This window comes from Lathamus discolor, chromosome 6, assembly GCF_037157495.1.
Source record: "Lathamus discolor isolate bLatDis1 chromosome 6, bLatDis1.hap1, whole genome shotgun sequence".
Taxonomy (NCBI): Eukaryota; Metazoa; Chordata; class Aves; order Psittaciformes; family Psittacidae; genus Lathamus; species Lathamus discolor.
Window position 1 is genome coordinate 10,178,483 of NC_088889.1, and position 27,931 is coordinate 10,206,413.

A 27,931-nucleotide genomic window follows, 5' to 3' on the forward strand; every position below is an offset into this window, starting at 1 on the left:
TGCACTGTAACTTACTCCAAAAGAGTAAGAAAATCCTATAGTTTATCTAAAGAAGAGTTCTTCTCCTTTAGGTTTTATATTAACCCAAATCACATTTCTAAGATGACTGGAACTCTGGGAGCCCTAGGTTCAAGCGATGTGTTATCTTCACTAAGCTATTATTTTCCATACAAAAAAGAAAATGGCAGAGATGTGCTTAGTTGGGATGTTCAGAGAAAAACCAAAATCTACCAGTCAAAAGATCAAAACTGGTATTTTTTACTGGCAACGCAGAACTGGTCCTTAAAGTTGTGGTGAGTTAACTACCAGCAGCTCTAGAGAACTTCTCTTCGTAAGGACCATGAAGCAAGAGAGTGAGTACATCATCTTCAAGGAACCCATTGGTGCCTCCAATTTACCTGCCAAACAACAAGGTGTGAGGTTCTGGCACACTGACAGCAAAAACTTGCAACACTCCTGCTAGTGCTGGAGCTTCCAAGCGGCCTGTCCGATTTCATCCAGCCCTCTTAGAAAAGGAAAAAAGCCCAGCACAAAGTAAACCTCTACTGAACACTGTGAATCATCCTATTCAAAACAAAGAAGAGTCAGACTGACAAACTGTAACAATATAGAGAACTTCTATTTTTTTTTATTTATTATCTTCTTTTTTTCTTCTTTTGCTGTGTAAAATTTCATCATTATGCTCACAGCTTTGTACCAAAGTGAGAAAAGAAACCCATGGTCAATCTGTGCATGTGTTCTACAGAGCTTAAACTATTACGTACGCTATCAGGTGGCTTTATTCCACTTCCATTCTTCAAGGAGACCGTTCAACTATTACGGCAAAATGAAATTTGAGAAGCTGCCAGGTGTTGATAACAGAATATATACCTACACAGTTCACTCTTTCACAACTAAGTGTTTTACAAACAGCAGCTGAAACCTTTTCCTTATCCTCCCTCGCATACTCTGCAACTCTGGACAACTCGGACTTCTTGCATAATAGTATCCTACAAGCCTGAAAACCAAGATTCATCTGTACTTGTGTTTTAATTCAAAAGAAGAAAACATTTTCTCAACAACACATTTTGTTTCTGGGAACCTCCAGTTTATTGTGAGTTTTCAGTTATCATTTACCCATGTTGTACAGTTTGAAATGCGCATTAAGAACTGCACTACTTCAAACATACGGCACAGCCAAACTCCTGCTATTTTGCAGAAGGCAGCTCATGTGCCAGTATGTTAAAGTCTGTAATCCACATGTAAGTGACACAAGGCAAGCAGAAGCTGGGATATTTAATGCATCTTCATACCAACAGATGCAGCAGTTTTCCTGTTGTCCCCTTCCACATACAGAAGCAGCAGCAATAGGCCATAGAGTGTTTTGCACTCCCAATTAGCTGTAATTTTCCCCCTATCATTTGAAGGAGAAAGGAGAAACAAATACTGACCAATCCTACCATTGTCTTATTCAGTACATGCGAGTCTCTCAGGCTGGAAAAGGTTAAGCTTTGCAGAACATGTGAACTTCAAGTAATGATTTTATGCTACTCAAACCCTCCTTTTGGAGCTCAGGCAAGGCTTGGTATGCTATGACAAGTTCTCAGGCTTTTGAAGAGAACGATGTAACTGGTTTCAGTAGTGCCTTGCCCATTCTTTGTATCATAAAATCATGCAATGCCTCTGAGCACTTTCTGTCTGCTGCGGAGGCTCACAGCTTAATAGACACAATGTCAATCCTGCTAAGAGGAAAATGGTGCCTTGCCCCCAAGAAGGGTCTGCCATATGGAGTCAGCCATATCGTGAGTCCAGAGCTCCTTATTTAATATTTGACTAATAAGATAAACACAGCTAACCACAAAATAAACCTTCACTCTACTCACTCTTCCACCCACAACTTTTTACTTGCATAAAAAACAAACTGAAAACAAGAATAGTCCTGAAACAGGCTTCAGAGGTGCAGTACTGCTTTTCACGCAGAACTCTTCTACCAGAAGTGTATCAGTAGTCAAAACCCTAAGTTCCAAGACTGGAGAGGATGCCACTAATGGCTACCAAGCCAGTATATTAGTTTGGCATCTCTCTTCTGCAACTGCCTCCAGAAGAAGTGAACGGCTGATAGCAAAAGCTGCACTGAATTCCAGCTGAACAAATAGGAAACCTCCCCCACAGAACTCCAGAAGCCTGTGGATTTCCACAGCTGTACAACAACTTCACTGCAAATGATATCCTCAGGAGAAAGCAGCACAGCCTTTTCCTCTGACCCCCTGAGCCATTTTAAAAATTGTTCTTAATTCAGGAAACAAAATTCTATAAACATTCATGCAGCTCTGCTATTTTCCTGCCTCTTATCCACTTTAAGATTCTTACCATATATCTGAAATGGCCTACAAAGCAGCAAAAGGCATCACTGCTAAAACTGGATTTCGTAAGTCCAGACTTTTCAGAAGGACTGTTTTCAAGGCCAATAAAGAAGTATCATAGACTACATGAAAAGGGAGTCTAATTCTACCAATCAGAAAAAAGAAACCCAACAAGCAATCAGGAATGCAAATACAGTGTAGTAACTGTTCACTGCAACACCTAGTGAGAAAGATCTTCATATGTTCCTGAAAACAGACGAAAGAATGTGAAGAATCATAAGGAAGTAACAAAATCTACTCTCACACACTAGTTTTCAGAATGCTTGTCCTCAGGACACACACCTCTACACCTTCGCTTTAAGCACGGTCCATTAAGGACAGCTTCAGACGTTCACATTGATTTATGCCACACTTTCACATGCTCCCTTAGGTTCAAAAAAACTCCCCAAACTACTCTTGAGTATCAGTAATTTTGGAAATGGTTTAAGTATTATGCAGTCTTGTGCTCTTAGGTCATGGAAAAAAAAACCCAAATACTCTCAAGACTTTAGAGCAATCCAGCCTGTGTCATAAAACACTGACACTGCTCAGATTTCCCCAAACCTGATTCTCTCTTGAACTGCTTCACCCACGCACCACAGAAATAATAAAAATAAACCCAAAGAACAAACACACACCCCAAAACCCAAAACCAAACCACCCCTGAAACAGCCTGGGGTCTGAGCCACATATCGGGGATTTTGTCTGGCCACAAACAGCTAAGAAAAACCCCACACAAATCACTACAAAAGCATTGGAACCTCAGAGGCTCCTATGTCTTTGAAGTAGGATGCTCCTGCACCTCATTCCCATTTTATTCTTGTCTCTCAAAAAAAAAAAAACAAAAAATCATCAATGTCAAGCAATTAAAGAGAAATGACACTTGTCCACTACAAAAAAAATAGTGTGCTTCAGAGAAGGCCCCGAAGTTCCTTGATCTGATGGCAGTGGAACATGCATAGGCTTTCCTCAATCAGTTTCTTGGCCTAAAAAGGCTTCTTCATAGGCAAAGAATGAGGCTATAAAACTTACGTGGTCTGTTTTGGCATACCAAGCATCGAAGTTAGTGGTCAAAAAGTTGCCTAGTAAAAACAGTAAGTTCAATTTGTTTGAAAAGCAACATTTGTGAGCAGCTCAGTTTTGACACTGGGATGTTTTTACCTTCTGTTACAGTTTAAGGCAACCTTGCTTCTTTTTTATCCTGAGCAGCAAGTTAGGCAAAAGCGAAGACAAAGCTCATTGCTACATGTTTAAAACATTGCTCATTGTTCAAAACAGCCCTCTGCTAAATTAGTGTCATTACGGGAGAGAGGGTCGCAAATGCAAGTACGTTTCACTGAACTAACTGGGTAAAGTTTTCTGTCCCAAGGGATGCCTGCAGAGGAATCCTAACAAGTATAGAAAGAGTCTTCACCTCTGCGCTGGCTTCTCTGCATTAGTAGAAACAAGACTTTACCATGTGGTATGCATTTGTTATCCTCAGCTTCTGCTTGAGAACTGCAGATTTTTAAATCCTTTAAAATCCTGCTCCATTCTTTCCGGTTTAGGTTTTATGAACTTGATATAGCCCAAACCAATTAAGCCAGATTCACAACAGAAACAAAACATGACCTAAGTGGATGCAGTTAGACAGGCAGTGCCTTTGCATTTCTCTGAAGTTTGCTATGGCATGAAGAAATGGAACTGCAAAGTTCAGCCACTAAGATATCAAATAAAATCAGGAATCCAATTATGGTGTTGTATCAAGGTAGCAGTGGTTATGCTGGTATTTAACTAAAACAAAAGCTGACATCACTTACTTCTTTCCTGTACATAAGGACCTATATTTAAAAAGACTAAGACTGCAAACCACATGAGCAGAGCCACTGTTCTTGCTGTTTTCCTGCTGCTGGCATACCTCTCAAGAAATAAAGTGTTTTCCTCCAAATAAACAAAAGGAGGTACAGTATTTTGGGCAGTGTGTCACTGTATATATTATGCCAGTTATAGCAATTTTTACACAAGGAATACAAAATAAGTTACAATTAACATTTAAAAAAAATACTTATTCCAGTTCTCCAGAAAATACCTTTTTTTATGAAGTAAAAATGTACATTGGGTACTCAGGTTACACTGTTATAATCTGTCATACTCTGGTTTGCAGATTTTTGTTAAAATAACCTAAAAAAAAAAAAAAAAAAAAAAAGGATACAACATAAAAACAGACATGTTTGAGACATGTAACAGGCTTGAAGCTGATTTTGCAGACATGAGAACCTATTGTAATCTAAGTTCTCAACACCCCTTTGGTGTTCCCAAGGACACTCAGACTATGCTGCTTAAAAAAAACACCACACACAAGCAAACACAAAAACAAAAAGGAAAAACAAACAACGAAAACCCAAAGCAGACAAGAGGAGGGAATATTCTTATCTGTCAGTGAATGAAAAACTTGCAAGAATCTTCCATTTGGGCCAAGTCTTAATCGACCAGCCTTATTTCTACAGAGTGCAATATGACCTGCAGCCTTCATAACAAGGCATTTCAGCCCCACTCCATTTTTGCATTCCAAATGGAAAAGAAAGAGGAAAGACTGGAGTAAGAAATGGATGTTATCTGGAATAATTCTGACATATAAAATTACTTCCCAATGTGGGAGGTGAACAACTTCATGAGTCAACCCTGCTGTCATCCTCAGCATGTCTTTCAATGTGTCCTACAGCATCCTAGAAAAGAACCAGAAGTCAGTTAAAAGTAGTAACCATCAAAAAAAGCTTTGCAAAAGATTCTTGAAGTGTCAGGGAAAGTTACATGCTGTATGATAAGTTTTTTGGCTTAAAGCTTCTAAAAAATTCTTTTTTCTGAAAAATAGCTTGGTGCCAAGCTATTAAATTACATCTATAAAGTATCTCACATACCACATGATTTTAGGCAAATAAAAACCATCTTTTCTGACAATAAAAGCATTATCAAATAAACACATCATATCCAAAGCCAGTGCTTAAAGAGAAACTAAGGACTCCACTCTGTTTCTGAGTTCTCCAAACCCTCCTTCCACTGCATGTATTGAAACACATTAACAGGAAGGTAGTTTATATTGCCAAGGACTAAAATGGGGATTTTGCCTATTAGTCTATAGGTTAACAACCCTCCTTGCACCCAACCCCTTCCAACATGACTTCATCCAGCTCTTTAGTCTTCTTCATTTTTCTCCCATCTGTGCCAGCATTTACTCAGAAATTTATGCACAACTTAAAGACTGTTAGCAAAACCAATCCCATGCCAATAACCAAACACCATCAGCATCCACAACAATGAAAGGGGGTAGTGATGGATGAAAACTAAGAGAATAAAAAACCGGTTTCAAGACTGACGTTCAGTCAACTTAAAAAGTAAGTTCTTCCTGCAAGAACTTGACTTAAACTTATATTTATCAGAATTTAATATTTCAGAATTTTACCCCTTCCATATAGTATTTTATGATGAAGCTGTTTTATATTAACCATATCTCAAGTTACTATACTTAGTTGCACTCATCTGTCACTGGCTGAATTGAACCCTATTCACCTGTGTGACTCTAGATGTATGTAGTTAAGCCTGTCAAGACTAGAAAAAACTAACTCTTTTTAAGACAAATAGGATTAAGTCCCATGGTTGTAGTGATGTAAAGTACTTTATGCTGCCAAATACAACCACGTTAATTCAACCACATACCTGCTTGGAACTTTTCTTGGAAGTAAAGAAAGCATCACAGTTCTTCCAACGACATTTTAGGGTCTGAAAATTTGGGTTGGTGTGGTCAGTTAGCAAGTGTTGTTTCAGATGGTCCACAACTCCAAAGATCAGTGAGCATCCATGCCACTGGTAGGGAAAAAACACCAGAATAAGTCAGGAAAAAAGAACTGTAGCTAATTATTTTCTTCTTGCTGCCTCACAGTATTTTACCAAAACTGTTCACACACATGCCACCTCTTGTAAATTTTTAATCTTCTTATTTCCATTCTCTACTTAAATGAATAGTCTCTATTCCTTTAATTGCACCTTTACAGAGATCCTTCCTGCCTCTAGCCAAGCCTAGATCATCAGCAAGAACCACAGGAGGAAGACAGGAACTAAACCTTTACAAGATTTAAGCTTACCTGAGACAGAGACATTGGGAATTTAATTAAACTTATTTAGCAGAGTAAATCAGCTTTTCTGTGTCATTCAGCTGAAGTTTTTGGTATTAAACAGTTACAGGTCACTATCTTTAAAGTTTCCAGAAAGAAAAATAATTTAAGATGCTACTATCAGTCTGCCCCAAAGCATACACCTATACTAAAGACCATGAAAAGTGGAACTAGAGATACATACTTACATTTTAAAAGTATATATGCATTTAAAAATATTATTGAACTATAATAAAGGTCAAGCTATGCAGGACCGAGTACTGACCTTCCCCAGAAAATTAGTCTAAAAACTGTAACTAAAGAAGGCTAAAAACATATCGCTTATTACCCAACAACGATAATTCTGCATCAGATTAAGCCTCACAGCTCTGACACTGCCATCATAGCATCCAGTGTAGATCTGTAAAAGAAACATCTATGGATAAGGAACCTGGGAATAACAGGGAAAAAAGTCAAATTTGGAAGAAGGCTTCACTGTAGAGTACATGAGATAACAATAACATCTCAACATGCAAGGCTTCTAAATTTAAAAAATGGATCTAATCTAACGGAGATTTGCATTCATTGTTTACAAAAACTTACTAATGAGTAAGAAATGTTTCCCTAACTTCTATTGTTTATAGTGTCATAACAGTTCAGAAAAACTTCAAAATACAATGTCACTAATAAACATATTTAATGACTATTTTAAACAAGTTATTTATCCGGAAGTGCCTCTGAAACCTATCTTGCAGGGCAGATGCATGAAGAAATCTGTGCACCTAAACCAGTCTCCTACCTTTGTTTAGGTTCTACCAAAGGTTACTAGAGATTTGACTGTGGGTGAAGTTCTTCTCTAGCATGTATGTGACTCTCTTGAGCAAAAGTCAAAAAGGATTGATGCTTGAGAAGAGGGAATATTTTACTGTTTCTAAACTCTTCACTGCAATCATCACTATAAACAGAATTATTGTTTTAAGACTACATCAAGCTAAAAGTAATTTTTCCCCAGACAATTATATTACATAGATACAGAGCTGTAACAGCAAACTGATTTTTGCCTGACATTTTTAAGTTCTTCTTAGTCAGACAACAGATTGATTTCATTATCTGAAAAAATTATACTGTCGTGTATATGCGTGTGGAAATTACAACCTCCTATTTGAGAGCAGTGAAAAGAAGGAAGTTACCATGCTCTTATGGATGGTCATACACATAATCATATCTGTGTGGCCTCCATAGACTTGCAAGCGGTCGTGTGACTTGAAAAAAAAAAAAAACAAAACAGACTTTAATCACTTGACAGTTAATCATTTTTCATAGACATGAAAATGACAGTGCTTCTGAGAGCAGTTTTCTGGGTAGCAACTAAACTCCTCTGGTGGATTCCAAAGTTTCCAGCCACCATGAAAGTTCACTTTTGCTTACATTGCTTCTTTAACTCTTTTTGTCCAACTAAGCACTGATCTTACAGCAGACAAAACCAACATTTCTGATTTGTCGTTGTCTGAAGATAACCCAGGTTCTAAAAATAATGATTTAGGTCATAATCTTTAAAATTTATGTATTTTGGCTAGTGAGACAACTATATATTCTGAGTAAGAGGAAAGAGAGGGATGGGCCAGAGATCAGCAAGCATAAATATTACATCTATTTGACTTCAAAATAATTAATGCATATTAGGTAAATGGCATTGTAAACATCTATTTTCTCACCTGTAGTTCATAAACACGAACAAATTTATCCAGACATGCTGTCACCATCACTTTCCCAAGAATGTTTACAACCGTTACCGCATGGTTATGGCCTTTATAGATCCGTACTAGCTCTCCAGTCTGCATCAAGGAAAAGCAAAAAGCAAATAGGTATTTGTTGCTTTGAGGGTTTTTGTTTTGGCTTATTTGTGGTCTGTTGTTGGATTTTTTAACTATTAAAACCATTTTAACCTAGCCTAGATAGGGTAGCTAGTTTCAGTGTTCACTACTCAAAAAAATGGAAACACTATTAGACCTTCATTTGTTGTGAAGGTACTTTCAGATTATGATCAAATATGACTTATCCTTTTCTTTGCCCATGTTAACTCAGAGCCATTCCAGTACAATAGAAATGCATGCCCCTATGAAAACTATCTACTTTTCTTTCCATCATTAGCCACCTGTTCCCACCTGCCTGCAGCTAGTACTGTTCTAGCGGCGATGCTAACAGTATTTAGCCACAAGGATCAGTGAGCAAATTTAGCTAAATACATAAAAATACACTTTATTATTATTTTTTCAATTAAAACTTACCTCTGATAAGTTTCTTAATCTAACTTATTGTATAGCTAAAAGAATGATTCTGCTAGCACAGGGGAAAGATAGTGCAAATGAGGAAGAGACAGGCAGGTGAGCGACGAAGCATTCAGGACAGTATAACAGCTTTTGAACCAACTAGTCTGGAACACTGTGTTCAAGTTTTTCATGTAATAACAGAACTCTTCCCCCACCAGGATATCTCACGTCTTTGCTCTGAACCCATCCTACATTAGCAGCATGTTTGTAGTAATATTTGCAAGAGAAATATCCCCAGATAAAAAAGCACTGCATATCGTATTGTAAGACCCAGCATGTTTATGTATCCTTTTCATGCCTCTTTAGTTAGCTATAATGCAATCACATTAACAAAATTGTGTGTCTTTACTTTTCTGGAAGCTCCACCAGTCAGTCAAAAATTCTGGAAACACTGACTTTATAGCACAGGAATTCACTGCCTTAACAGAAAAAGTCATTCCAGCTTTATAGATGATACTTACATGAATATTGTGGGCATGTACAGACTGATCACTGGAGCCACTGAATACCAGATCATTCACAACCTTACAAAAAAATAATTAAGTATTATTTCTGTAGCAGATACAGTAATGGGCAATAAAGCATTAAGACACTGTTCAGTTTAAAGTTGCACTGCAGTATTTCCTAAATTTGACAAACTTAAAATCAGTGGAGAATATGGAAAAAGAATAAAGCACACACTGAGTTCTTTATATAAGAGCTAGAAAAGATACTGTGGTATCCTACAGTTGACACCAGAAGCTGTTAAACTTGCAGCCCATCAGGTTAACTCATCCTTCTTATAGGCTAGTCTTAGTGCCAGCTCAGCAGCAGATCAGCGATCAAATAAACCGAATGCAGAATGCTGCTCTGCGCATGCACAGTAAAGCCCATTGTTTCCTAGTAATTTCGGATGTGCTGTGTGCTTATACGCTGGTCACATAAGAAAGTGCTCCTGAAAAGTACTAATCCAGAAAAGAAGCTTAATAGACCCATCATGGATCAAAAAGGGACCACAGCCTGCTGCCATGTGAGCAGGACTAGGATAATTCACAGGGTAAAAAGGCTGTGCCACTGCACTCTCGTATCTGTACAGTTTATAGAACTCATCCCCTATCTGTGACACGATAGCAGTCACAGCAAAGCAGTCAGGAAAGCATTTCTGTTCCAGCTTATAATCTCAGGAGCCAGAAACCTGCATAAGTGTTAGTGCTTCTTCTATTGAACGAGAATACTTCTCTAGAGTTACATTTTTTCCAGCTTCCTCTGATGTTTGCCTTCAGGTACCTGAAAACTAGCTTCACCTTTTCCACAATTTTCCTTCTACTGGCAAATTCACACTTCAAGATTCCCTGAATCTTTTAACAACGCGAAATAAACATGCTTCCTACAGACACAGCCCCAACAGTTTTGTAAGAAATGTGAGATATGGCAGGCAGCCAGAGACAATTTCTCTTCCAATTTACTTAGCTTTTACATTAAAATCCTTTACTTCCTACCACAATCTGCTCACTATTAGATGAGGAACTAAAAAACCAAACATAACATTTTAAGCTGTCATTATAAAAAATGTATTTTCAGAGACACTTACCTTCATACAGAGGATAGTCTTGCTGTGACCTTCTAGGGTTCTGAGAAGCAGCCCATTCCGCGCATCTCGCACACTGATGGTGCAGTCATATGAGCCCACCACCAGCAACTTGCGTGCTCCTTCCTGAGCTGTGGCTAGACAGCTCACTGCTCTAGGGCCATGGCATTCAAAGGTATCAACCTGCTTGTTGTTCTGTTGGGTGAGGAAAAAAATGTTATTTAAGAATTAAAACTTTTCTATGGCATTGACTAGACCACCAAGTTCTTTCTGTGCTGTACTAGCATCTGATTTCAGTTTAGTAACACACTATTTCAGCAGCAGTAAGAGTTGCAATTGAACAACTAACTTTCCAAATCAAGGAAGTAACTTTGATGGTCAAGAAAAGAGGATTCACAAATAATCTATGTCAGAAAACTGTCATGACACATGACTGGTAGGCCAGGTGGCACCTTAAGGGATAACATGACAACAATACAGCAGTTAAGAGAAAGGTACCTGAAGGGAAGGGGAGATGGGACAGCTTTGTGCACTGACAAAATAAAGGACCAAAAGGGGTCAACAGTGACCATTTATACCAAAATAGTTTAATCACAAATACACTTGCTACTCAAGAAAAAGAACAGAAAGAAACACAGAGTGGAGAGAAACAGCATTGCAAGAGGCTTTTAACTGCCAATATTTAAAGATACTAACCTTTATGCTGAAAGTAACAACACTGCCATTTGCAAGGCCTGCAAAAAGGATCCGCCATCTACTGTGTAAACAGAGCACTCGATCTTCCAACTTAAACTGTTCCATGCACTCTTTGGTCTGACAATAAAAAGAAGTATTTAAAGCTTTCTATTAACTGAAAACAATTCAGGGAAACAAGCCTGAAGTGAATGATAATTTTCACCTACAGCTCGTATGGGTTTTAAAAGTTTTTTCATTTATATTTGTAGAGAAACACAAATGAAAATGCACATTACACTGTGTGTTTGTTAACCAACATAGAGTTTGACTACCTTGATGTTGTAACAGTTGATAGTGTGGTCACTTGAGCCAGTGTAGAGTGCAGCATTCTTCCCATTTGTCTGAGTGACTAGGAGGCAGTTCACTTTTGAAGTATGTCCTTCAAAGATGGCCACACACTTCCTGCTCTGAAAAGGAAAGCAGATGGTCTATCAACATAAATGCCCATTATACCTCTCAGGATCTGTGCCTGACTGAGTAGGGTAGGACAGCTAACAAAAGCAGAACACGTGCAGCAATCTATCTCCCCTTACTCCTCTCACAGGGAGAAGGGGTTGGGGAGGGGGAGAAGTTTGAAGAGTAGCATAACAAAATTAGGTACTTGAAAAAGCACCTGCTTCCTTAATTACATAGTAAGGCTTTACAAAAACAGAACTGCAACCTTGTGACTGCAATCAACATAACACCCACCATTCAAACCAGTCACCACACCATTACCACCACCTTACTTACAACCAGATTGTAGGCACAAACAGTTTTGTCTGCTGAGCAGGTATACAGCAAATTCCCAAAAATCTGAATAGCATTCACTGCAGCCAGGTGTCCCTCAAAGCTTCCCTCTGTGGGTTCTTCATCTTCACCTGGCTCTGAAGACACTTCTGTAGGGCAGACACACATGTACTTCGATTATGGAAACACATGCAAACACACTGCTGCTATTTGTATTAACAAACAAACAGTAGAACTATTTCATGGGCTTAGCACCTGTGGGTCTCTGGTGGAGCCTGTATGTGGCAAAAGGCAATATAAAATGCCAGAAAGACCACTTATATGATGTTAAATGTAGAAAGCTCTTTAAAAATAGCAAAAGGATTATATTATTGTTTGTCCTACAGCTCTACAGAGATTGTGGAACAGAAGTGTTTGTGTGGGAGGACATAGGGGGATGCAGAGGAGTCAAGGCACACAGCAATTCCATGAGACCTAGTGAGTATGCATCACTTCCCACTTCAGTTTTTAGCACTGGTTTTTATCTTCAGGACAAAATTTCCCACTGGAAGCAGTTTCACCAAGACTTAACCTCAAAGTCTTGCAAGATACTATACACAAAGTATCACAAGAAAAGGTTAAAAGATATACCTGATGAGTTCTTTGATCCTCTTAGTGATCCTATGGAAGTCTGCATCTCAGACATACTGCAACACAGAAATAAAGAGCAGCGAGATTAGACTTTGCATGTTCATCTGCAGACAAAATTTTGGTGCAAATAACACCCCAGAATACAAGACTCTGCACTTAGTAGAAAACAGGCTCTAACAGATAAGCTCAAAACCAAACTTTCCATGGAGGGCAGCCTTGTTCTTCTATTAATTAGTAGGTAACAAGACGTATTTATTTGTCAGACTAAAAAAACAGATTGATTTTCCATTTTCCCTCGTTTTACTCCAAAATTAAGTTACTGATGTTGCTAGACTTTCTGAATAGGAAGTTTAAAAAAAAACCCAACCAAACCCTAAAGAAAAGAAGACAGACCTTTTGTGACTACTGTATAATGCTTTTACTTTTAAGAGACCTGCGGTAATCTCACCTTCTTTTCCCATCATCCCTATAATTTGTGCCAATCTCACTGGTAGAGGTCACTTCATCATAACCCAAGCAAGACACATGTAGGACTGCTTGATCCATAGAGCCACGTGGCTGCATCTTTGAGGGACTGTCTGGTTTCTCATCTCCAGATTCTGATGAACCAACATCAACCACCTCATACTGGGGTGCTGGAAATTCCACTAGTTCCAAAGAAGCATCACTGTCATTCTCATCTTTGTTTCTTGCCGTGTGAGCGGTAACTCCACCCTCCTGTCTTGGAGGAGTGGATGTAGTAACTTTATCTCCTTTAGGAACCTTTCCACCCTTGACTTTCCGGACAGGCTTAGAGTCAATTATATCCTGCTCTGTATCACTGTTCTCTGGCACATGGGCTGCCCTCAGAGTTTTCTTCTTCCTTAACTTTCTGCGCCTCCTGTTCCCTTTTTCTGCTGAGACTACAGCAGTTGCCATCTGTAGTTCGGATGGTTCTGCTGCCAATTTGGGGGGTTTATCCGCTGGCATTTCTAGAAGGGCCGAATGCTTAGGAAGAGAAGTGCTACACTGATCCAGTAAAAAGCTTTCAGTCACTGCATCATTTGCTTCTCTCTTGCTGAAATCAGACAGTGAATAAGAAGGGTTTTCAGGAAGTCCAGCTTCTCCACTGTCCACAGCAGGCTTGTGTACATCTTGATTAGATTGTTGGAAACAAGCTGCCAGCTCTGATAGGGATATGGTTGCAGAGATAACTGGATACACTGAAGTTTTCTGGTTGGTCTCTTCTGAAGAAAACAGAAAACTGTTATATTCAATCTGTACAGCAATAAATATTTATGCAAAATTGTTTTCCCTGTTTTTTTCTGTTTATACTTAATTGTGCATGTTCAGTATGTATTTCTAGATGTTGAAAGCTACATGCACATCTGCTATTTCAGCCAGCTATCCAGGCTTTAAAAAAAAAAAACCATACCTGGGAAATAAAACTATGTAACCAGAAGCAAAGGACCAGGGCACATCATTCAAGTTGCTGGCTAACTATAGGAGTTCTGACAAACAACCTGTAGTGAATCCTACATAGTCAGCTTAAAATCACAGAATAGTTAGGGTTGGAAAGGACCTTAAGATCATCCAGTTCCAACCCCCCTGCCATGGGCAGGGACACCTCACACTAAACCATCTCACACAAGGCTTCGTCCAACCTGGCCTTGAACACTGCCAGGGATGGAGCACTCACAACCTCCCTGGGCAGCCCATTCCAGTGCCTCACCACCCTAACAGCAAAGAATTTCTTCCTTATATCCAATCTAAACTTCCCCTGTTCAGGTCTGAACCTGTTACCCCTTGTCCTGTCACTACAGTCCCTGATGAAGAGTCCATCCTCAGCATCCTTATAGGCCCCTTTCAGATACTGGAAGGCTGCTATGAGGTCTCCACGCAGCCTTCTCTTCTCCAGGCTGAACAGCCCCAGCTTTCTCAGCCTATCTTCATATGGGAGGTGCTCCAGTCCCCTGATCATCCCCGTGGCCCTCCTCTGGACTTGTTCCAACAGTTCCATGTCCTCTTTATGTTGAGGACACTAGAACTGTACACAATACTCCAAGTGAGGTCTCACGGGAGCAGAGTAGAGGGGCAGGATCACCTCCTTTGACCTGCTGGTCACGCTCCTTTTGATACAGCCCAGGATACGGTTGGCTTTCTGGGCTGCAAGCGCACACTGAAGCCGGCTCATGTTCATTTTCTCATCGACCAATACTCCCAAGTCCTTCTCTGCAGGGCTGCTCTGAATCTCTTCCCTGCCCACAGCCTGTAGCTGTGCCTGTGATTGCTCCGACCCAGGTGTAGAACCTTGCACTTGGCATGGTTAAACTTCATGAGGTTGGCATCAAGCCCACCTCATAAGCGTGTCGAGGTCCCTCTGCATGGCATTCCAGATGCTACCACCTGTCACTGTGTGCTCCCTTACCAGCTGTTCACCACTGCTGTAGGACCAGTATTAACCAGTGCATGCTTAATACGCCTCAGCTGCTCCATGACACTTCTACCTAACCCATTGCATTAGTTATTCCTATCAAGTTACTTGAACCTAACTCAAGGTAGATGAGTCATGCACAACCCACTCTGCAGTATCATCCTTTCTATCCAGGAATGGCAGCACTGTAGGACAGAGTAAGCTTTGTCTGTTTATTTATGGTGAACAAAATGACAGAGCAAACATGCTCTCCTTGTCATTCTAATTTGAAGCCAGTATGAACAAATGAATCCAACCTCTCAACTGAGAGAGGCTAAGAGCACAGGCAGCATCTCACAGCTGTGTTTCCCACCCTAAAATTTCCCAGTTGCATTTGCAATAACTACAGTCCAGAACAGGATGTTTCAGGTTCACTGCATTTAGTAGGTGGGACCCCTCAATGTGAGCAGGAAGCTGCCAACGTTTGAAATACTTTGCTGCTTCCATCTCTTAAAAACCAGCAAATCGAACCTACAGCAATGCTTAGGCAAAGCTGTTTGACTGTTTCAGACATCACAGTACAGACTGGATGTCTGGAATTACGCATCCAACTAGAGACAGCTTAAATGTGAACATCTCCCCCCACACCCTCCTCAGGTGTAAAGTTCCAAGATAAAACTAGAACTTTCTGAGGGCATAACATATATCATATTTAAAATAAATCATGGAAAGCTGTCTCTCACCCATCCCATAACTGTCACACACAGCTGCAATCTGTTAGAAAATCCTTTATACAGAGGATCCTATGTTATACATAGAGCTCCCACACAAGTTCATGGGATTCACCCCTGCACAAAAGGCTGCAGGTTTGAGAACCATCTTACATTCTTCTGGGGAAGTATTTTTTTTTATTTCCTTAAAGCTAACTCCCCTAAAACAAAGGCAAGCCAAACATACCATCCTTTTGCTCCCCCTCTTCTGCTCGTGAAGCACATGGAGAGCTCTGGAGTACAGAATCCACATTTTCTTCTGAGCCTTTTGGAGACACAGGTTCTCGTTTAACTTGTACTGAGGAGTCAGCAGGAGCAGTGGGTGTGATGCCAGAAGACTGGAACGGTGATGGTACGTGAACAGGAACAGAAGCTCCAAATGGAGCTACAGAAGATGACAAAGTGTCCAACAGGGGCAGGAAGGTGCCTCTAGGAATTAAGTCAGCTGCCACGTGAGATTTGCTATTTCTTCTTTCATTTGAGACACTGCAGGGAAGTTGCTCTGACAGCTCAGAAGGTTCATATGTTTCTAATGGCAAAAGGAGAGAGGGGGAAAAAAATATAAACCAAAAATGTTCATGTTTTACAATCAAATTTAGTGGTGCCAGAAGCTCATTTCTTGTGAACACACCAACAAGGAAGAGAAATATTTGTGAAAAAAAAAAAAAAAAAAAAAAAGCCACTGGATAGCCCTACCAAAAATGACAGATCACACAAAGACTTTATCGGAAAGCCTTAGATTTTGTTGCATATTTTAAATGAGTGAAGTCAAGTTAAAACACAATTTTTATGAGACTGCAAGTTCAAAGAATGGAACAAGTTAGAATTCCACTGGTATAGTTTTGTGGTATCTCATACCTTGTAGCCCCTGCAAGACCTGGATTCTCTGGCTTCTCAGTGTACTCATTTCCATGGTTATCTGCAAAACAATTGTGGTTTAAATCAGTCCTACTTAAGGCAGTTTTTCAGGCTGCTAACTCAGAAGTTCAGATGGTCTCAAAAGCCCACGGTTACCTGTTGCTTTAATACAAGGAGCCGTTGAACTTCAACATACGCAGCCTGCAGGGCAGCCCTGGCCTGCAAGAGACTGCTGTCCACACTATGCAAGGACTTGCTTAACTCTTCTTCCCTCAGTGAAATAGTCAACAACTGGTCTACCTGAGAACGTTCTGAAAAAGAAACAAAATGTAGAGTATAACTGTATTTTACAATACATTAAAATACATTGCCTATGGTTTTTCAATAAATACTACCACCTCAGACTGTAGAAGTCACATATATTAGGTTAAGTATCACTAGTCATACATGAGGCTGAAAAGGAGTAACTGCACAGGGATAGCCACATCTACATGAAAGAAGAGCAAAGTCCAGTATTCCTCTCTACAGATTCTCAACCTTGACTCTAATAACTATTTCCATCATAGTTTTGCCAGCACTGATTTAGTTTAGTTGAACAAAGTCATTCTCTTCCACAAAGATCTTTTCTTGAGGTACACATGTACAAGAAGTACAAATACATGCTTTCCATTAACATAATTAAAAAGACAGAGGCAAACTTAAGCTAAACATGATTTAAATTATTCAGCTAATTTAGAAGCCGAGGAAGGGCAGCTTAAGAGAAAAAGAACCCAGTGATGAAAGATCATTCTTGAAGTCCCAGATGACTTCAAGCCACGAGACTCACATTTGCTACCTCTTGAGCACAGTACTCTGTAAAAGACGCTCCTATATTACTTTCTGAAGACCACTGCAGGCAGAAAGGAGGCACAAAATTTTCTGTTGGAAATAATGCCTGACAAATTAACATCGGAAGCTTCAAAGAATGTGTTGCAGACTTGACAGCAGCCTACTCCATGATCTTCAGGAAGAGCTCAAGAAGCACCCAAGTAACATCAAGGAAGTACCATATTAACCAAGGCAAAATACTACTAGTATTTAGTCAGTAGTATTAATAGTACAACTACTAGTTATAACCTCTATACCAGATGTGCGTATGTATGATAGTCACTCACCTTTTTTACCTTTGATTTTTCTTCTCTTATTCTTTCTTTCTAGACTAGGGATCTCAGGAGAAGATCCCTCCTGCAAGTAAAATAATTTATTAACAAAAGTTACAGGAACAATTTTGCTTAAATAAAAAAGTTAAACATCCACTGTCTTTTCAACTACTACTTGTACCCATAGAGAAGAAAGTGCAAAATTAATTGTATATGCTCATACAAGGGACGGCAACAAAGTGAGTGCCATGTTTTAATCTCAACGAGGAAAATATATTAAATAAGCCAACAGCCTTCTACTTGCTCAGATGTTTAAGACCACACTTGGGTCAGATTTTCTGCTCTATGTTTTCAGTTGGAGGTCTAGAGGATTAAATCAGTGAGGAATTAAAATTATCCCTTTCTGCAGTTAACAAAACCATTTTGAGGATTTTGACCAGAAACATTTTCTATCCCTCTGGGTAAGTCCAAGACAGGATAATGAAACAAATTCAGAGTTAAGGCTATAATTTTAAGTATATAATTTTATAGAAATCCTTGTCCTTCCTTGCTTGACCATAAAACCAGAAACATTTAAGGAAAACAAATTTCTACTACAGCCTACCTTCCATGTAAGTTTTGGAACACCAAGATCCTTCCTACAACAGCAACTACTTCCACAGAACTATTTTAATAGCTCTCACTTACCAGCACAGCAGGTCAATTACAAATCAAAATTAAAGAGCATTTGCCATTCCTACTAATTAAAAAAGAATAAGCAAAAGTCCTGCACTAGGAAGGCAGAAATGAAAAATATTCTTTAAAAATTTAAGTCAAAAAAGCAAATTAGTTTGAGGCTATCAGTGTACAAGACAATCAAATAGAGAAAGTCCTCCTTGCAGAGATCATTCCAAGGCTGAATGACCACTGACTGGGAAAAAAGCATTTCTTTCTTATTGCACCAAAGCTGGACAAAGCTGCACACTTACTCCAGTTGCTCTTCTTTTCTTTCCAATTCCTTGGCTGTCATTCTGCTCAGTACCAGATGTGCAACTGCTGTCTGTAGCTGTATCTATGTTATTAGACACTGTAAGAAGTAAAGCATTATTTGAAGCTGGATGGTTTTCTTCTGAGATTTCTAGCACATTTTGTTTTTCAAGAAGAGGTGTTCTCTTCTCTGGGCTCTCCTGCTCTTGTTTTGTGAGGCCTGCAACCTCAGAAGTGGCTGGTAGGCTGTGAATCCTTCCACTAGCCTCAGTTTTTTCAGATATAGGTGGTGACAAAGGAAGAGAAGATGTCTCCTGTTTCAAGTCAGCCTCAATGTCAGCACTTGCCTCATATCCAGATGTTATATGATGTGAGGGGCTGTCTGCAGTTATTTGCCCACTGTCTTTTATTTTGGCTTGTTCACTGAAGAAGCTATAAGCAGAAGGATTTCTGTCTGCAACAACACTGCTTTCAGAAAAACTACGTTTTCTGGCTGAGCTAGGCATTGCTAAGGAAATCTCTTCCCACTGGAATCCTTCTAGCGAAGACAGATCAGATTCTTCACCGAGTTCTAGACCCTCTTGCTCATTTTGAACAAGAGGCACCATTTCGATGCCAAACCTTTAACAAGACAAAAAGAAAAATAAATATACATGTAACAAGGCAGCTAAATCTACAAAAAAGCCTCCCCCTTCCCCAAAAACACATTACTGCTTTAAGAGATCTAGCAACTCAATTACATTGGTATTCTGTGCTTTGTGTCTCACTTGGCAATGGAATATGTTTCATGTGTCACAAAATTAGATTCAGCAGCTATGAACTGACAGCATGATTCCCAAGTCTGAAATCATGTTGTTGTAATTATTCCAAACCAAGTTTGGAATAAGCAAATGACATCTTCTCAAGACACTTCAAAAACTTCAGGTTTAAAGAAAATTTCAGAAGTATTATAAAATAGCTCCCTTTAAGCACAAAACCAAGGTACAGATCAGATGAAAAGACTAACAAATGAAGAGGAAGCATTTATTCTGCCTGCAGCAATGCAAGCATTTTTGTAATCTTGAATAAATGAAAAAATAGGTAACTGACACAGGAATGTTCATATTCCAATTGCATTTTTATATTCTTCCACTTACTATAACTTGAAAAGCAAATATACTGCTGGTGTCCATATTCAGATATTAAGCAATGATTATGAACTGGATCAGAATCTTTTCTAAGTAGCAGACTTCTATTACTTATCTACAGATACTCATCCACAGCAGGAAGTAATGACAAAAACTCTGTATTATTTGTATATGCAAAAGATGGTGGTATAGCAAGCTTCATTCTCAAGTCTTAGTTTTAGGTTTCTGGAATTCATTTCAGATTTGGAAAGAAACAACCCTCCCCCTCAACATGCTCACAGAGAGGCATGGCTACTTCTGAAAGCTACCGACCTTGGTAAGCCTTTGCCAAGTTCCTGCTTCTTCTTGGTTACCTGCTGGATGACCTGATCCCAGTTTACATTTCGCCGGGAAGCACTAAGAATCTGCCTGAGGGTGGGTTTAAGTCCTGACTCTTTTTCAGTCTCACTTCTTCGATGGCCGCTCACATTCCGAATGCGCCGTGCATTATTGAGATTGGGCTCTGGAAGATGTGTTCCAACTTTGCTCTTCAAACTAATATGTCGCGTCAAGTCTCGTTGCAGAGACGCAGGGAGGCCAAGTTTGCTTAAATCAGGAAGCAGGCCCAGTGACTGGCCTCCTCCTTTTTGCAGTTCATGATCTGAAGGATTTTCAAAACCATCCATTTCAAAGTGATCGTGTGACTTGACCTGCTCTTCATCCCCTTCTTGATTCTGCGAGGAGGTTTTCAAATCTACATGCTCATGGTTCTCACCACTTGATGGAGAAACTGTGGAGTCCATCTGAAACACAGAATCTTTTAAATCAGCAGGAGCAATACTTGAAGCAGCCAGCTTTTCATCATCACCCTTTTCAGAGGTAGCAGGTTTACCTTCTGGAGTGTCACAGGGTAAACGAGAACTAACAGAAGAATGCAACTTTTCAGCTCTTGATTCTAACTTCTCACCTCCTGTTAAATCATCATCGCTCACATCTTCTAATGAATCTAGTTTGAACTCGTCCTTTGGTGGTGTTTTCCCAATTTCTTCCCTATTCTGGTCACTTGCATCCTTGCAAGAGCTTAAGGGAACATTTTGCAAGGAATGGGTGGACTGAGTATCTTTGGGGCTTTGTTCTGTTTCACATAAGTTATTAACAGTCTCTCCAAGATGGCTACCAAGCACATCTTCATTGTTTTGTAAGTTATCAGCACATGCACCATGCAGCTTTGAGGAATAAGAGGAGGAACTGTTTGTTTCCAAGTTCAGTGCATTCAAACGATTCTGCTCTTCACCACTAGCTGAGGATAACAAAACCTTGAAATTTTTTAAGAGACTGTTTTTGTCTTGCTTTGGAGAAGATAACATAATATCTGTGATATTCAGAAGAGGGAACTTCAGCAATGGCATCTTAGTACTTGTGCCATCAGTTTTGTCAGGCTTTTCACCACTGGAACAGTCTTTCATTACCTTGCAAGACTCAAGGTGATCCGAGGTCACATTAGAAGGGGAAGATGCTTCCCAGTTTTTAGGTTTTGAAAGGCTAACACTGACTTCACAAGTTTTTCCTTTCATTGGTGAAACAGTAAGAGGCATAAACACAGACTCCATTTTATCTGGAGTTTTAGATACATTATCTTCAGACCGTGGTTGCTGCTCTGCAGCTTTCTGGGATGGGTAGGGAGTCCAGCGATGCATTTTATCTCTTGAAGGACTGCCACTTTTTCCACTGGCTCTTGAAGTTTTGCTTTCTGGTTGCTTTAATGTACCAAAATCCAAGGCCCCCTCAAAAGGGAATTTATCACTGGTAAAATCAAGTGAGTCCTTCCTATTTTTTCGATCTCTGTATGGTGGAACATCAGTGTCTTTCTCCTGCCACGCATATCTGTCCTTATTATATTTAACAGGTTCTACTGAATATGTATCTCCTGAGCTTTCAAAATTCCAGCCATTTGTACCATGAGGACTAGATTTCCAGTTTCCTCCATAACACTTAGAATTCCAAATAGAAAAATTACCTGCTCCTTCCAAGTGCCAAGTAGAATTTCTCTCCCTAGCACTGTGATGCCAATTTGATGCTCCTCCTCCCCACCTACTTGGATGCCAAGCACCTCCAGAATTCCCATAGTTATGCCAATTTGAAGAGCTTCCCAAAACATTTTGATGCCTTCCAAAGCGTTCCTTTGAGCCACCTGAATGTCTGTTAAGGTTCCACTGAGAATGTGAAAAATTGCCTTGTCTAGGACCAATATAATCGTAATTTTCCCACTTCCTGTCCCTCTGTGGTACATTATGATGATGCCATGATGACTGATCATAAGCTTCTCTTCCTTTATAATTAGTTCTTTCTTCTCGCCTTCTCTGTGATCTCCTATCATCACATTCTAATTCTTGGTTTGTACAGCTTGGCTCAGTTTGCCTACAAAACAATGGAGAAAAACCTAAATTCTGATGCCATCCACTGAAATCCAAGAACACACAAACCACACATTTTATTTTTTATTTGCACTGGGAAGAAAACTTCTCTTAATAATGAGAAAACAGAGATAACTTCTTTAGCTGCCTTTTTAGCTCCATTTTTCAGGCTTCCGTAGTGTCTGACTTTCAAAACTGCTCTTAGAGGAGCAAATTATTTGGTGCAGGGACAGTTCAACAGACTAATTCTTAAATACTTCTGTTTAACTCAGAAGGTAATACACCTTTTTAATTACCAGTTATTGGACTATTAAGAAACAAACAAAAAGAAAGCTTCTTCCTGTCACATAATCTTTGTAATTTGATAAAATGATAAAAATCATTCATAGTGAGATAATTATTTTTCTTAAGACTATTCCATTGGTATTAGATGGAGTAACTTGAAGGAACTGATAGAATAGAATTTGTCAGTTAGGCTGAGAAAAAGCAGTTATCCTACTTACTGGAAAAAACAACTGAGATCATGTCTCAGTTCATAAAGCTGAGGTTAAACACAAGATGTAAAACATCCACACAAGTTGCACCTCAGATACAAAATATTTTGTCTTGTTTTAATTATCAGACTTGAATAGCCTACAGCATGCAATGCTGAGTCTGTATGAGCCTCCCAGAAGCACTGCTTACTGCCCTTTGGATAGTACTTATCTTGGCAACTTACCATGAACATGTGGTAAGTTATCACATGTACATTTAAAGATAAATGCTACCTTAACACCAAGAGCTATTCCCAGGGTCAGCAGTCTAAATGTTCTAAGTATTTATTCAACCAATTAGGAGGGCTTTTTAAAAAGTTTTTCCAAAAACTGATTACAGAAATACTTCTTTCTGACATTATAGAAATATGCTCATCCTAGATCCCTGGACAAGCACGACAGGAAACTTTTACACTATTACTCAAAAACAATTGATTCACTTTTGAATAAATTGAATATTCATATTGTGCACCTCCTAAGCTTTTAAACCACTCCAGTTTTGCTAAAAGATTCACAAATCATTACTCTCTAATGGGAAATGGCCTCCTGCATAAGATAAAGTGAGTTGTAAGAGAAGGAATTAAAAAAAAAACAACAATGTCTAAGTGATACCATTAGTTCTAGGAGCTGACTCAACTAGATTATGATCTAATGGAAACAATTTTGCTTTTATTAGTAACTTAATCCACGTACTTTTGTTTTTTCCCCTTTCAAACTGGCATCCAGTAGAGACAGATTTTCTAAGATTTCAGTTGCCTCAGAATACCACTGTACTGGCAACTTTACTCCTTTACCACAAAACCAGTGGTGGCATCGCTACCGATATGAAAACATTACCATCCTGCAGTACAGGGACACCCTAATATGACAGAATGGTGTCGAAACCAAATAAACTCCACCGATTTTGCACTTGGGAGAGGCCAATTGAAATTCTTCACCACAGCAAGCAAGAGTTCCTTTCAAAAATCATATGCCCCTTCCATACCATCATCATGCCGTAAGACTATTCAAATAATACATTCTCAACTGCAACGCACACTTGCGGAATCACATGGAAGATAAAAGGCAATACTTCTATTTCATAGTGAGCCACTAGAATTATGTTTAGCTTAGTTAAGATAAAACAGATATGAAGTTTCATTGAAAGACTATGGGATTTCAGTGTGACATCAGCAGAACAATCTTAACTCACTGTAAAAACAAACAGATTAAAGTTTTATAACAAAGCATGTTCAGCAACAGTTCTCAGTAAAGGCCAGGTTACTAAAACCACCTCCCACCCCAACAATATTAGCACTACTGTCACATTTATTAAGCCTTTCAGTTAAATGGGTATCAAACAATAAAAATAAAAATATTACTGCTCTCCAAACACAGGATTCCACACTGGGGACTGGTTTTATCCGTAACAGAGAATAGCTGTACTGCCTAACTTGTTCCACAGAACAAGAACATTCAGCAGAAACACATTTACATGCTGAATGTACAATATCCATCTGGGGCTCCTGGACTGTTGTCATAACAAGTACACTAGCTAAAAGCAGTTTACACCTCACAAGCACATAAGTCTTAAGAACATACCCTGTGTCAATAGCAGTTCTATGACCCAAGAGGAAACTCACCGGTTCCGTTCCTTCCTTTGTTTGATTAGTTGAATGACTTCTTTGTCAAGGTATTCTTCTTCTGCCTCTTCTTTCTCTTCCTGATTTCTGTCATGGTCATAAACATTCTCTTTGTGCAGCTTGCTGGAAATGTGCTTGGCATATGCTGACAAACCCACCAGTGTCACTCTGCACACCCGGCATTCATGATTGCTGTCCCTAGGAAGAGAGGCAGAGGGTGGACTTTCAACACTGCCAACAGGCATGGCAGGTATCTCTGGTCTTACTTTGTTTCCTCTGAATGTGCTTGAATTCAAGGCAACTAGGTTTTGTTCTGTATATTTCAGTTACTTGACTTCTTTGGCTTTTCTTTCAAGGTCTAGTTTTTCGATGGTGAAGTTTTTTTACAAGATTTTTTTCCAACAATCAAGAGGTAAAGACTTGGTAATAAAGCTGCGTTAACAGGGAAGAGGAATTCTTCTTGAATTGTTGTACTCAAAATCTTTTCAGAGGAAACATAGTGAGCGAGGAGGCAGAGTGGAAGGCTTACAGAGCTAGCAGGAGCTGCTCTGAAGCCTATCCATGGTGCCAGCTGCACTGGGGAAGCCTGGTGACAGCTTCCACATTTAATCCTTGCCTTGAGCCTTCCCCCAGTGAAATTTAGAAAAGGGAGGAGGCAGTACATGGATACAACCAATCCTGATACAACATAGCCTAAACTGGGACAGCTGAGACTGCTGCCTGGAATCCAAAGACTCCACAGCACAGCGAGTGATGAGAGGGTTTCTTCAGTTCACTGTACTTTATTTGGTTCAAGCGTGCATGAGGTCTGCTTTCCACTTTAGAGGACTTAAGATTAAAAAATACAGAAATTATTTCAGCTGTAGGAAGTTGACAGCTGTGTCAGACAAATGGCTTTACTCATGTTTCAGTGAATATTGGATTATGGTTACAACTTTTTTTATTATTATTTTAAAAACGATATTCAGATTTCTAAAAATACCTTATCTGTTCTCCAGACAAGTCCTTTCAATACTCCACTGTTACGGAAATACGTGGTTAATAATAAAGCTAAACAAGGCAAATGTGTTCACCAGTTAAAAAAAGTCAGGAAAAAGCTTAATAAAAGCATTATCCACTGCAAACAACTCGGCTGAATCAAGTTAGGACTCTCTGCCTGCCTTCAGAACGTCTTCCTCAATTCTGCCATTTAAATCATAAAACCAGTTACGCATATCCCCATGATGCTCTTGTGACCAAAGTCTGATAACAGTACCTTTAGAATAGCATCACACAGTCCATGACTGGGGTAAAAAAAAAAAAAAAAAAAAAAGGACCCATAAAGGCAAAAGACCAATATGAATCCTTGCTTTTTTTTCAGAGAAAAGTCAAAAATTAAATGATAAAAGGATCAAGAGATGTACTTTCACTCAAGATATTAAGCCAATATCCTTATCGGAGTGGCTTATGAAATGTCAGCAGCTATGTTTCATTTATCCCGGAAATCTGTGAGTTTCCTACTAACACAGTTAAGATTTAACCAATGCAGTCATTCAGACACAGCTAGAGAGGGTTCTATTTTAAATAAGACTAGTTATTAAAAATTACTCCTTTTATATTTTATTATTTTGAATGTAGCAGCTTAAGTAATTTCAGATTAAACATTTGGATAAATTTCATTTACAAAGTCAGTAGCTTACAAATTTAGTCTGTACTTGCCAGAGAGAGGTGTACTTCATTTTGCACACTTCACACTTACTAATAAATATCCAAATCTCAGATACTACATGTATATTGTACTTGGGCTATCTCATTAATCCCAATAAAGATAACCAAATACAATAGTAACTTTTACAATGCCATCAGAAGAATCCTCTCCACGCTCATAGATGGCACATCTATGCACTGTTAATAGGACTTGTTTTAAATTTAGGTCACCACACAACAGAAATTTGTCTTCCTGCTGAAAAAGGTGTTCTTTTTACATAATGTTCCACTTCAGTCATAAGGACTCTTCAACAAGAAACATCTCAGTGGTACTAATTAGGTTTTAGAGAACAATCCAAATCCTTCCAAGACCCACGTTTCAATTCTGTCATGAAATTTTCATCATCCTCATTTATAAACTAAATAAATAAATGTAAAGTTTTACTTGCTTTGGACAAAGCCAGTGATTTGACAGCTGGCCTAAGGGCAAATTACTCTCTCTTCTAATGTGCAAGTTTCTAATTACAAAGCTGTGGCTCTTGTGCCAACTGACAGTGTGGACAGAAAAGCCTCAAGTTGGTAGTGACTAGGCTTCTCTGTCCTGTTTTTAATCTATATGAACCTAAAAAGTGACACCATTTTTTTTCCTGTGTGAAAAACTGCTTAAATTGTAGATCAATTGGTAGGAGTTCAGAGAGTTATACTTAAAGGAATTTACACTTCCTTCAGTTCTTTCCTTCCCCTACCTCCATTAATATCAACCATAACTGGGCACCCTCCATGATACACACTGATCATGTCTTCATTATTTCCCTACCATACAGGAACACCACACGACCTTACCTGTTCAACAATACGGCCAAAAGCAGCTGGAAATAAACATGACAGAAGTATTCTCAGTATAAAAACATCCAAAAGCTTCATTCACTGTATGTGTACTTCAGATGGCAGACTCAATGTCCCTTGTACAAAAGGGTTACTTTGCTTTCAATTAAAAAAAAAAACAAAATCCTCAAAAAAACCCCAACAAAATCACACCAAAAAACGCTAAAGCTTTGTACTTGACATCCAGTTCTCCTTATACATCACATGGTGTAAGACTTCAAAAAGAGAAGAGCCTTAAAACATTTCAGAAAACTATTCTAGCTCTTGAGATTACTAACTTAACTTCAAAAGGAGAAACGTGTGAACTGATGCGTGCATTTCCTTTACCTCTTCCTTACGGGAAGTCTAAAAAGTGACTTCTAGTTGGGTATTAAATTTGAAGGTAGTAAGATGGCATTATCCTCTGTTACACAATTCAACCACACTCAGGCGGCTGTTGCTTGTGCTTCACATTTTCTACTTGGAATAGCTTTCGCTTTACAAGGCTGCAGGACTAAAATTAAATGGAAGGAAAGAGGAGAGGCACAGAAGCCTGCTGCTGCACAGTGAAAAATTAAATTCATTATTCATTTTGGGAACAAACATCTTCCATGCATTCTTCTGAAAGAAGCAGTGAAGACTGTTACCTTGCTAATAGAAAAGGTAACGACGCTGAAACAAATTTAACTTCAGTCTTACAGAAATGGAAAACCAGGAATTGTCAGACCACTTGCAAGTAAGCCATTGCGGACACAATATATAACTTCCAGAAATCACTATTACCTTCAGGAGTCACAAACTAAAAAATAAAATAAAATAAAATAAAATATAGTAAAATAGTAACTTACAAGGCCAGAAATAAGATGCCGAAATAAACGAAATGTTAAGCTTATCTCAGTGATTATCAGAAGAAGAAATTCCAGAACAGAAATGTTCTGTAAGTTAGCTGACCAGAAGCCCTAAGTCTGTTTCTAGCGTCGAGGACATTTTGGTTTCTGAGCCATCCTTTCCCAGCTGTTCAGCAACAGAACAAATCCTTTTCACACTCAACAAGAATGATATTGAATACCCCCATGCACTCG

The 27,931-nt window shown here is 39.0% G+C and overlaps 1 protein-coding gene across 3 annotated transcripts in view; it reads right to left on the bottom strand.

Annotated features, from left to right (window-relative positions):
- Window positions 1-242: 242 nt before the first annotated feature.
- The window catches only part of ZNF106 (zinc finger protein 106), a 41,952-nt gene continuing 14,263 nt past the window's right edge, over window positions 243-27,931 (bottom strand). The window contains exons 4-23 of one of the 3 annotated variants that reach the window (XR_010613872.1): window positions 24,300-24,497; window positions 20,064-22,148; window positions 18,627-19,245; window positions 17,674-17,743; window positions 16,676-16,830; window positions 16,520-16,580; window positions 15,849-16,190; window positions 12,948-13,725; window positions 12,500-12,555; window positions 11,873-12,018; window positions 11,413-11,547; window positions 11,102-11,218; window positions 10,409-10,600; window positions 9,300-9,362; window positions 8,224-8,343; window positions 7,699-7,770; window positions 6,858-6,929; window positions 6,075-6,221; window positions 4,450-5,086; window positions 243-398 (exon numbers count right to left, since the gene is read on the bottom strand). Coding sequence is in view for 2 of the 3 variants with exons in the window: in XM_065685402.1 (XP_065541474.1) it covers window positions 5,030-5,086; window positions 6,075-6,221; window positions 6,858-6,929; window positions 7,699-7,770; window positions 8,224-8,343; window positions 9,300-9,362; window positions 10,409-10,600; window positions 11,102-11,218; window positions 11,413-11,547; window positions 11,873-12,018; window positions 12,500-12,555; window positions 12,948-13,725; window positions 15,849-16,190; window positions 16,520-16,580; window positions 16,676-16,830; window positions 17,674-17,743; window positions 18,627-19,245; window positions 20,064-22,148; window positions 24,300-24,497 (5,485 nt within the window). In the remaining variant the exon portion in view is untranslated. Of the gene's footprint in view, window positions 399-598; window positions 5,087-6,074; window positions 6,222-6,857; window positions 6,930-7,698; window positions 7,771-8,223; window positions 8,344-9,299; window positions 9,363-10,408; window positions 10,601-11,101; window positions 11,219-11,412; window positions 11,548-11,872; window positions 12,019-12,499; window positions 12,556-12,947; window positions 13,726-15,848; window positions 16,191-16,519; window positions 16,581-16,675; window positions 16,831-17,673; window positions 17,744-18,626; window positions 19,246-20,063; window positions 22,149-24,299; window positions 24,498-27,931 lie in introns of those variants that run through there. The other 2 variants (XM_065685403.1, XM_065685402.1) reach the window with 2 other exon arrangements.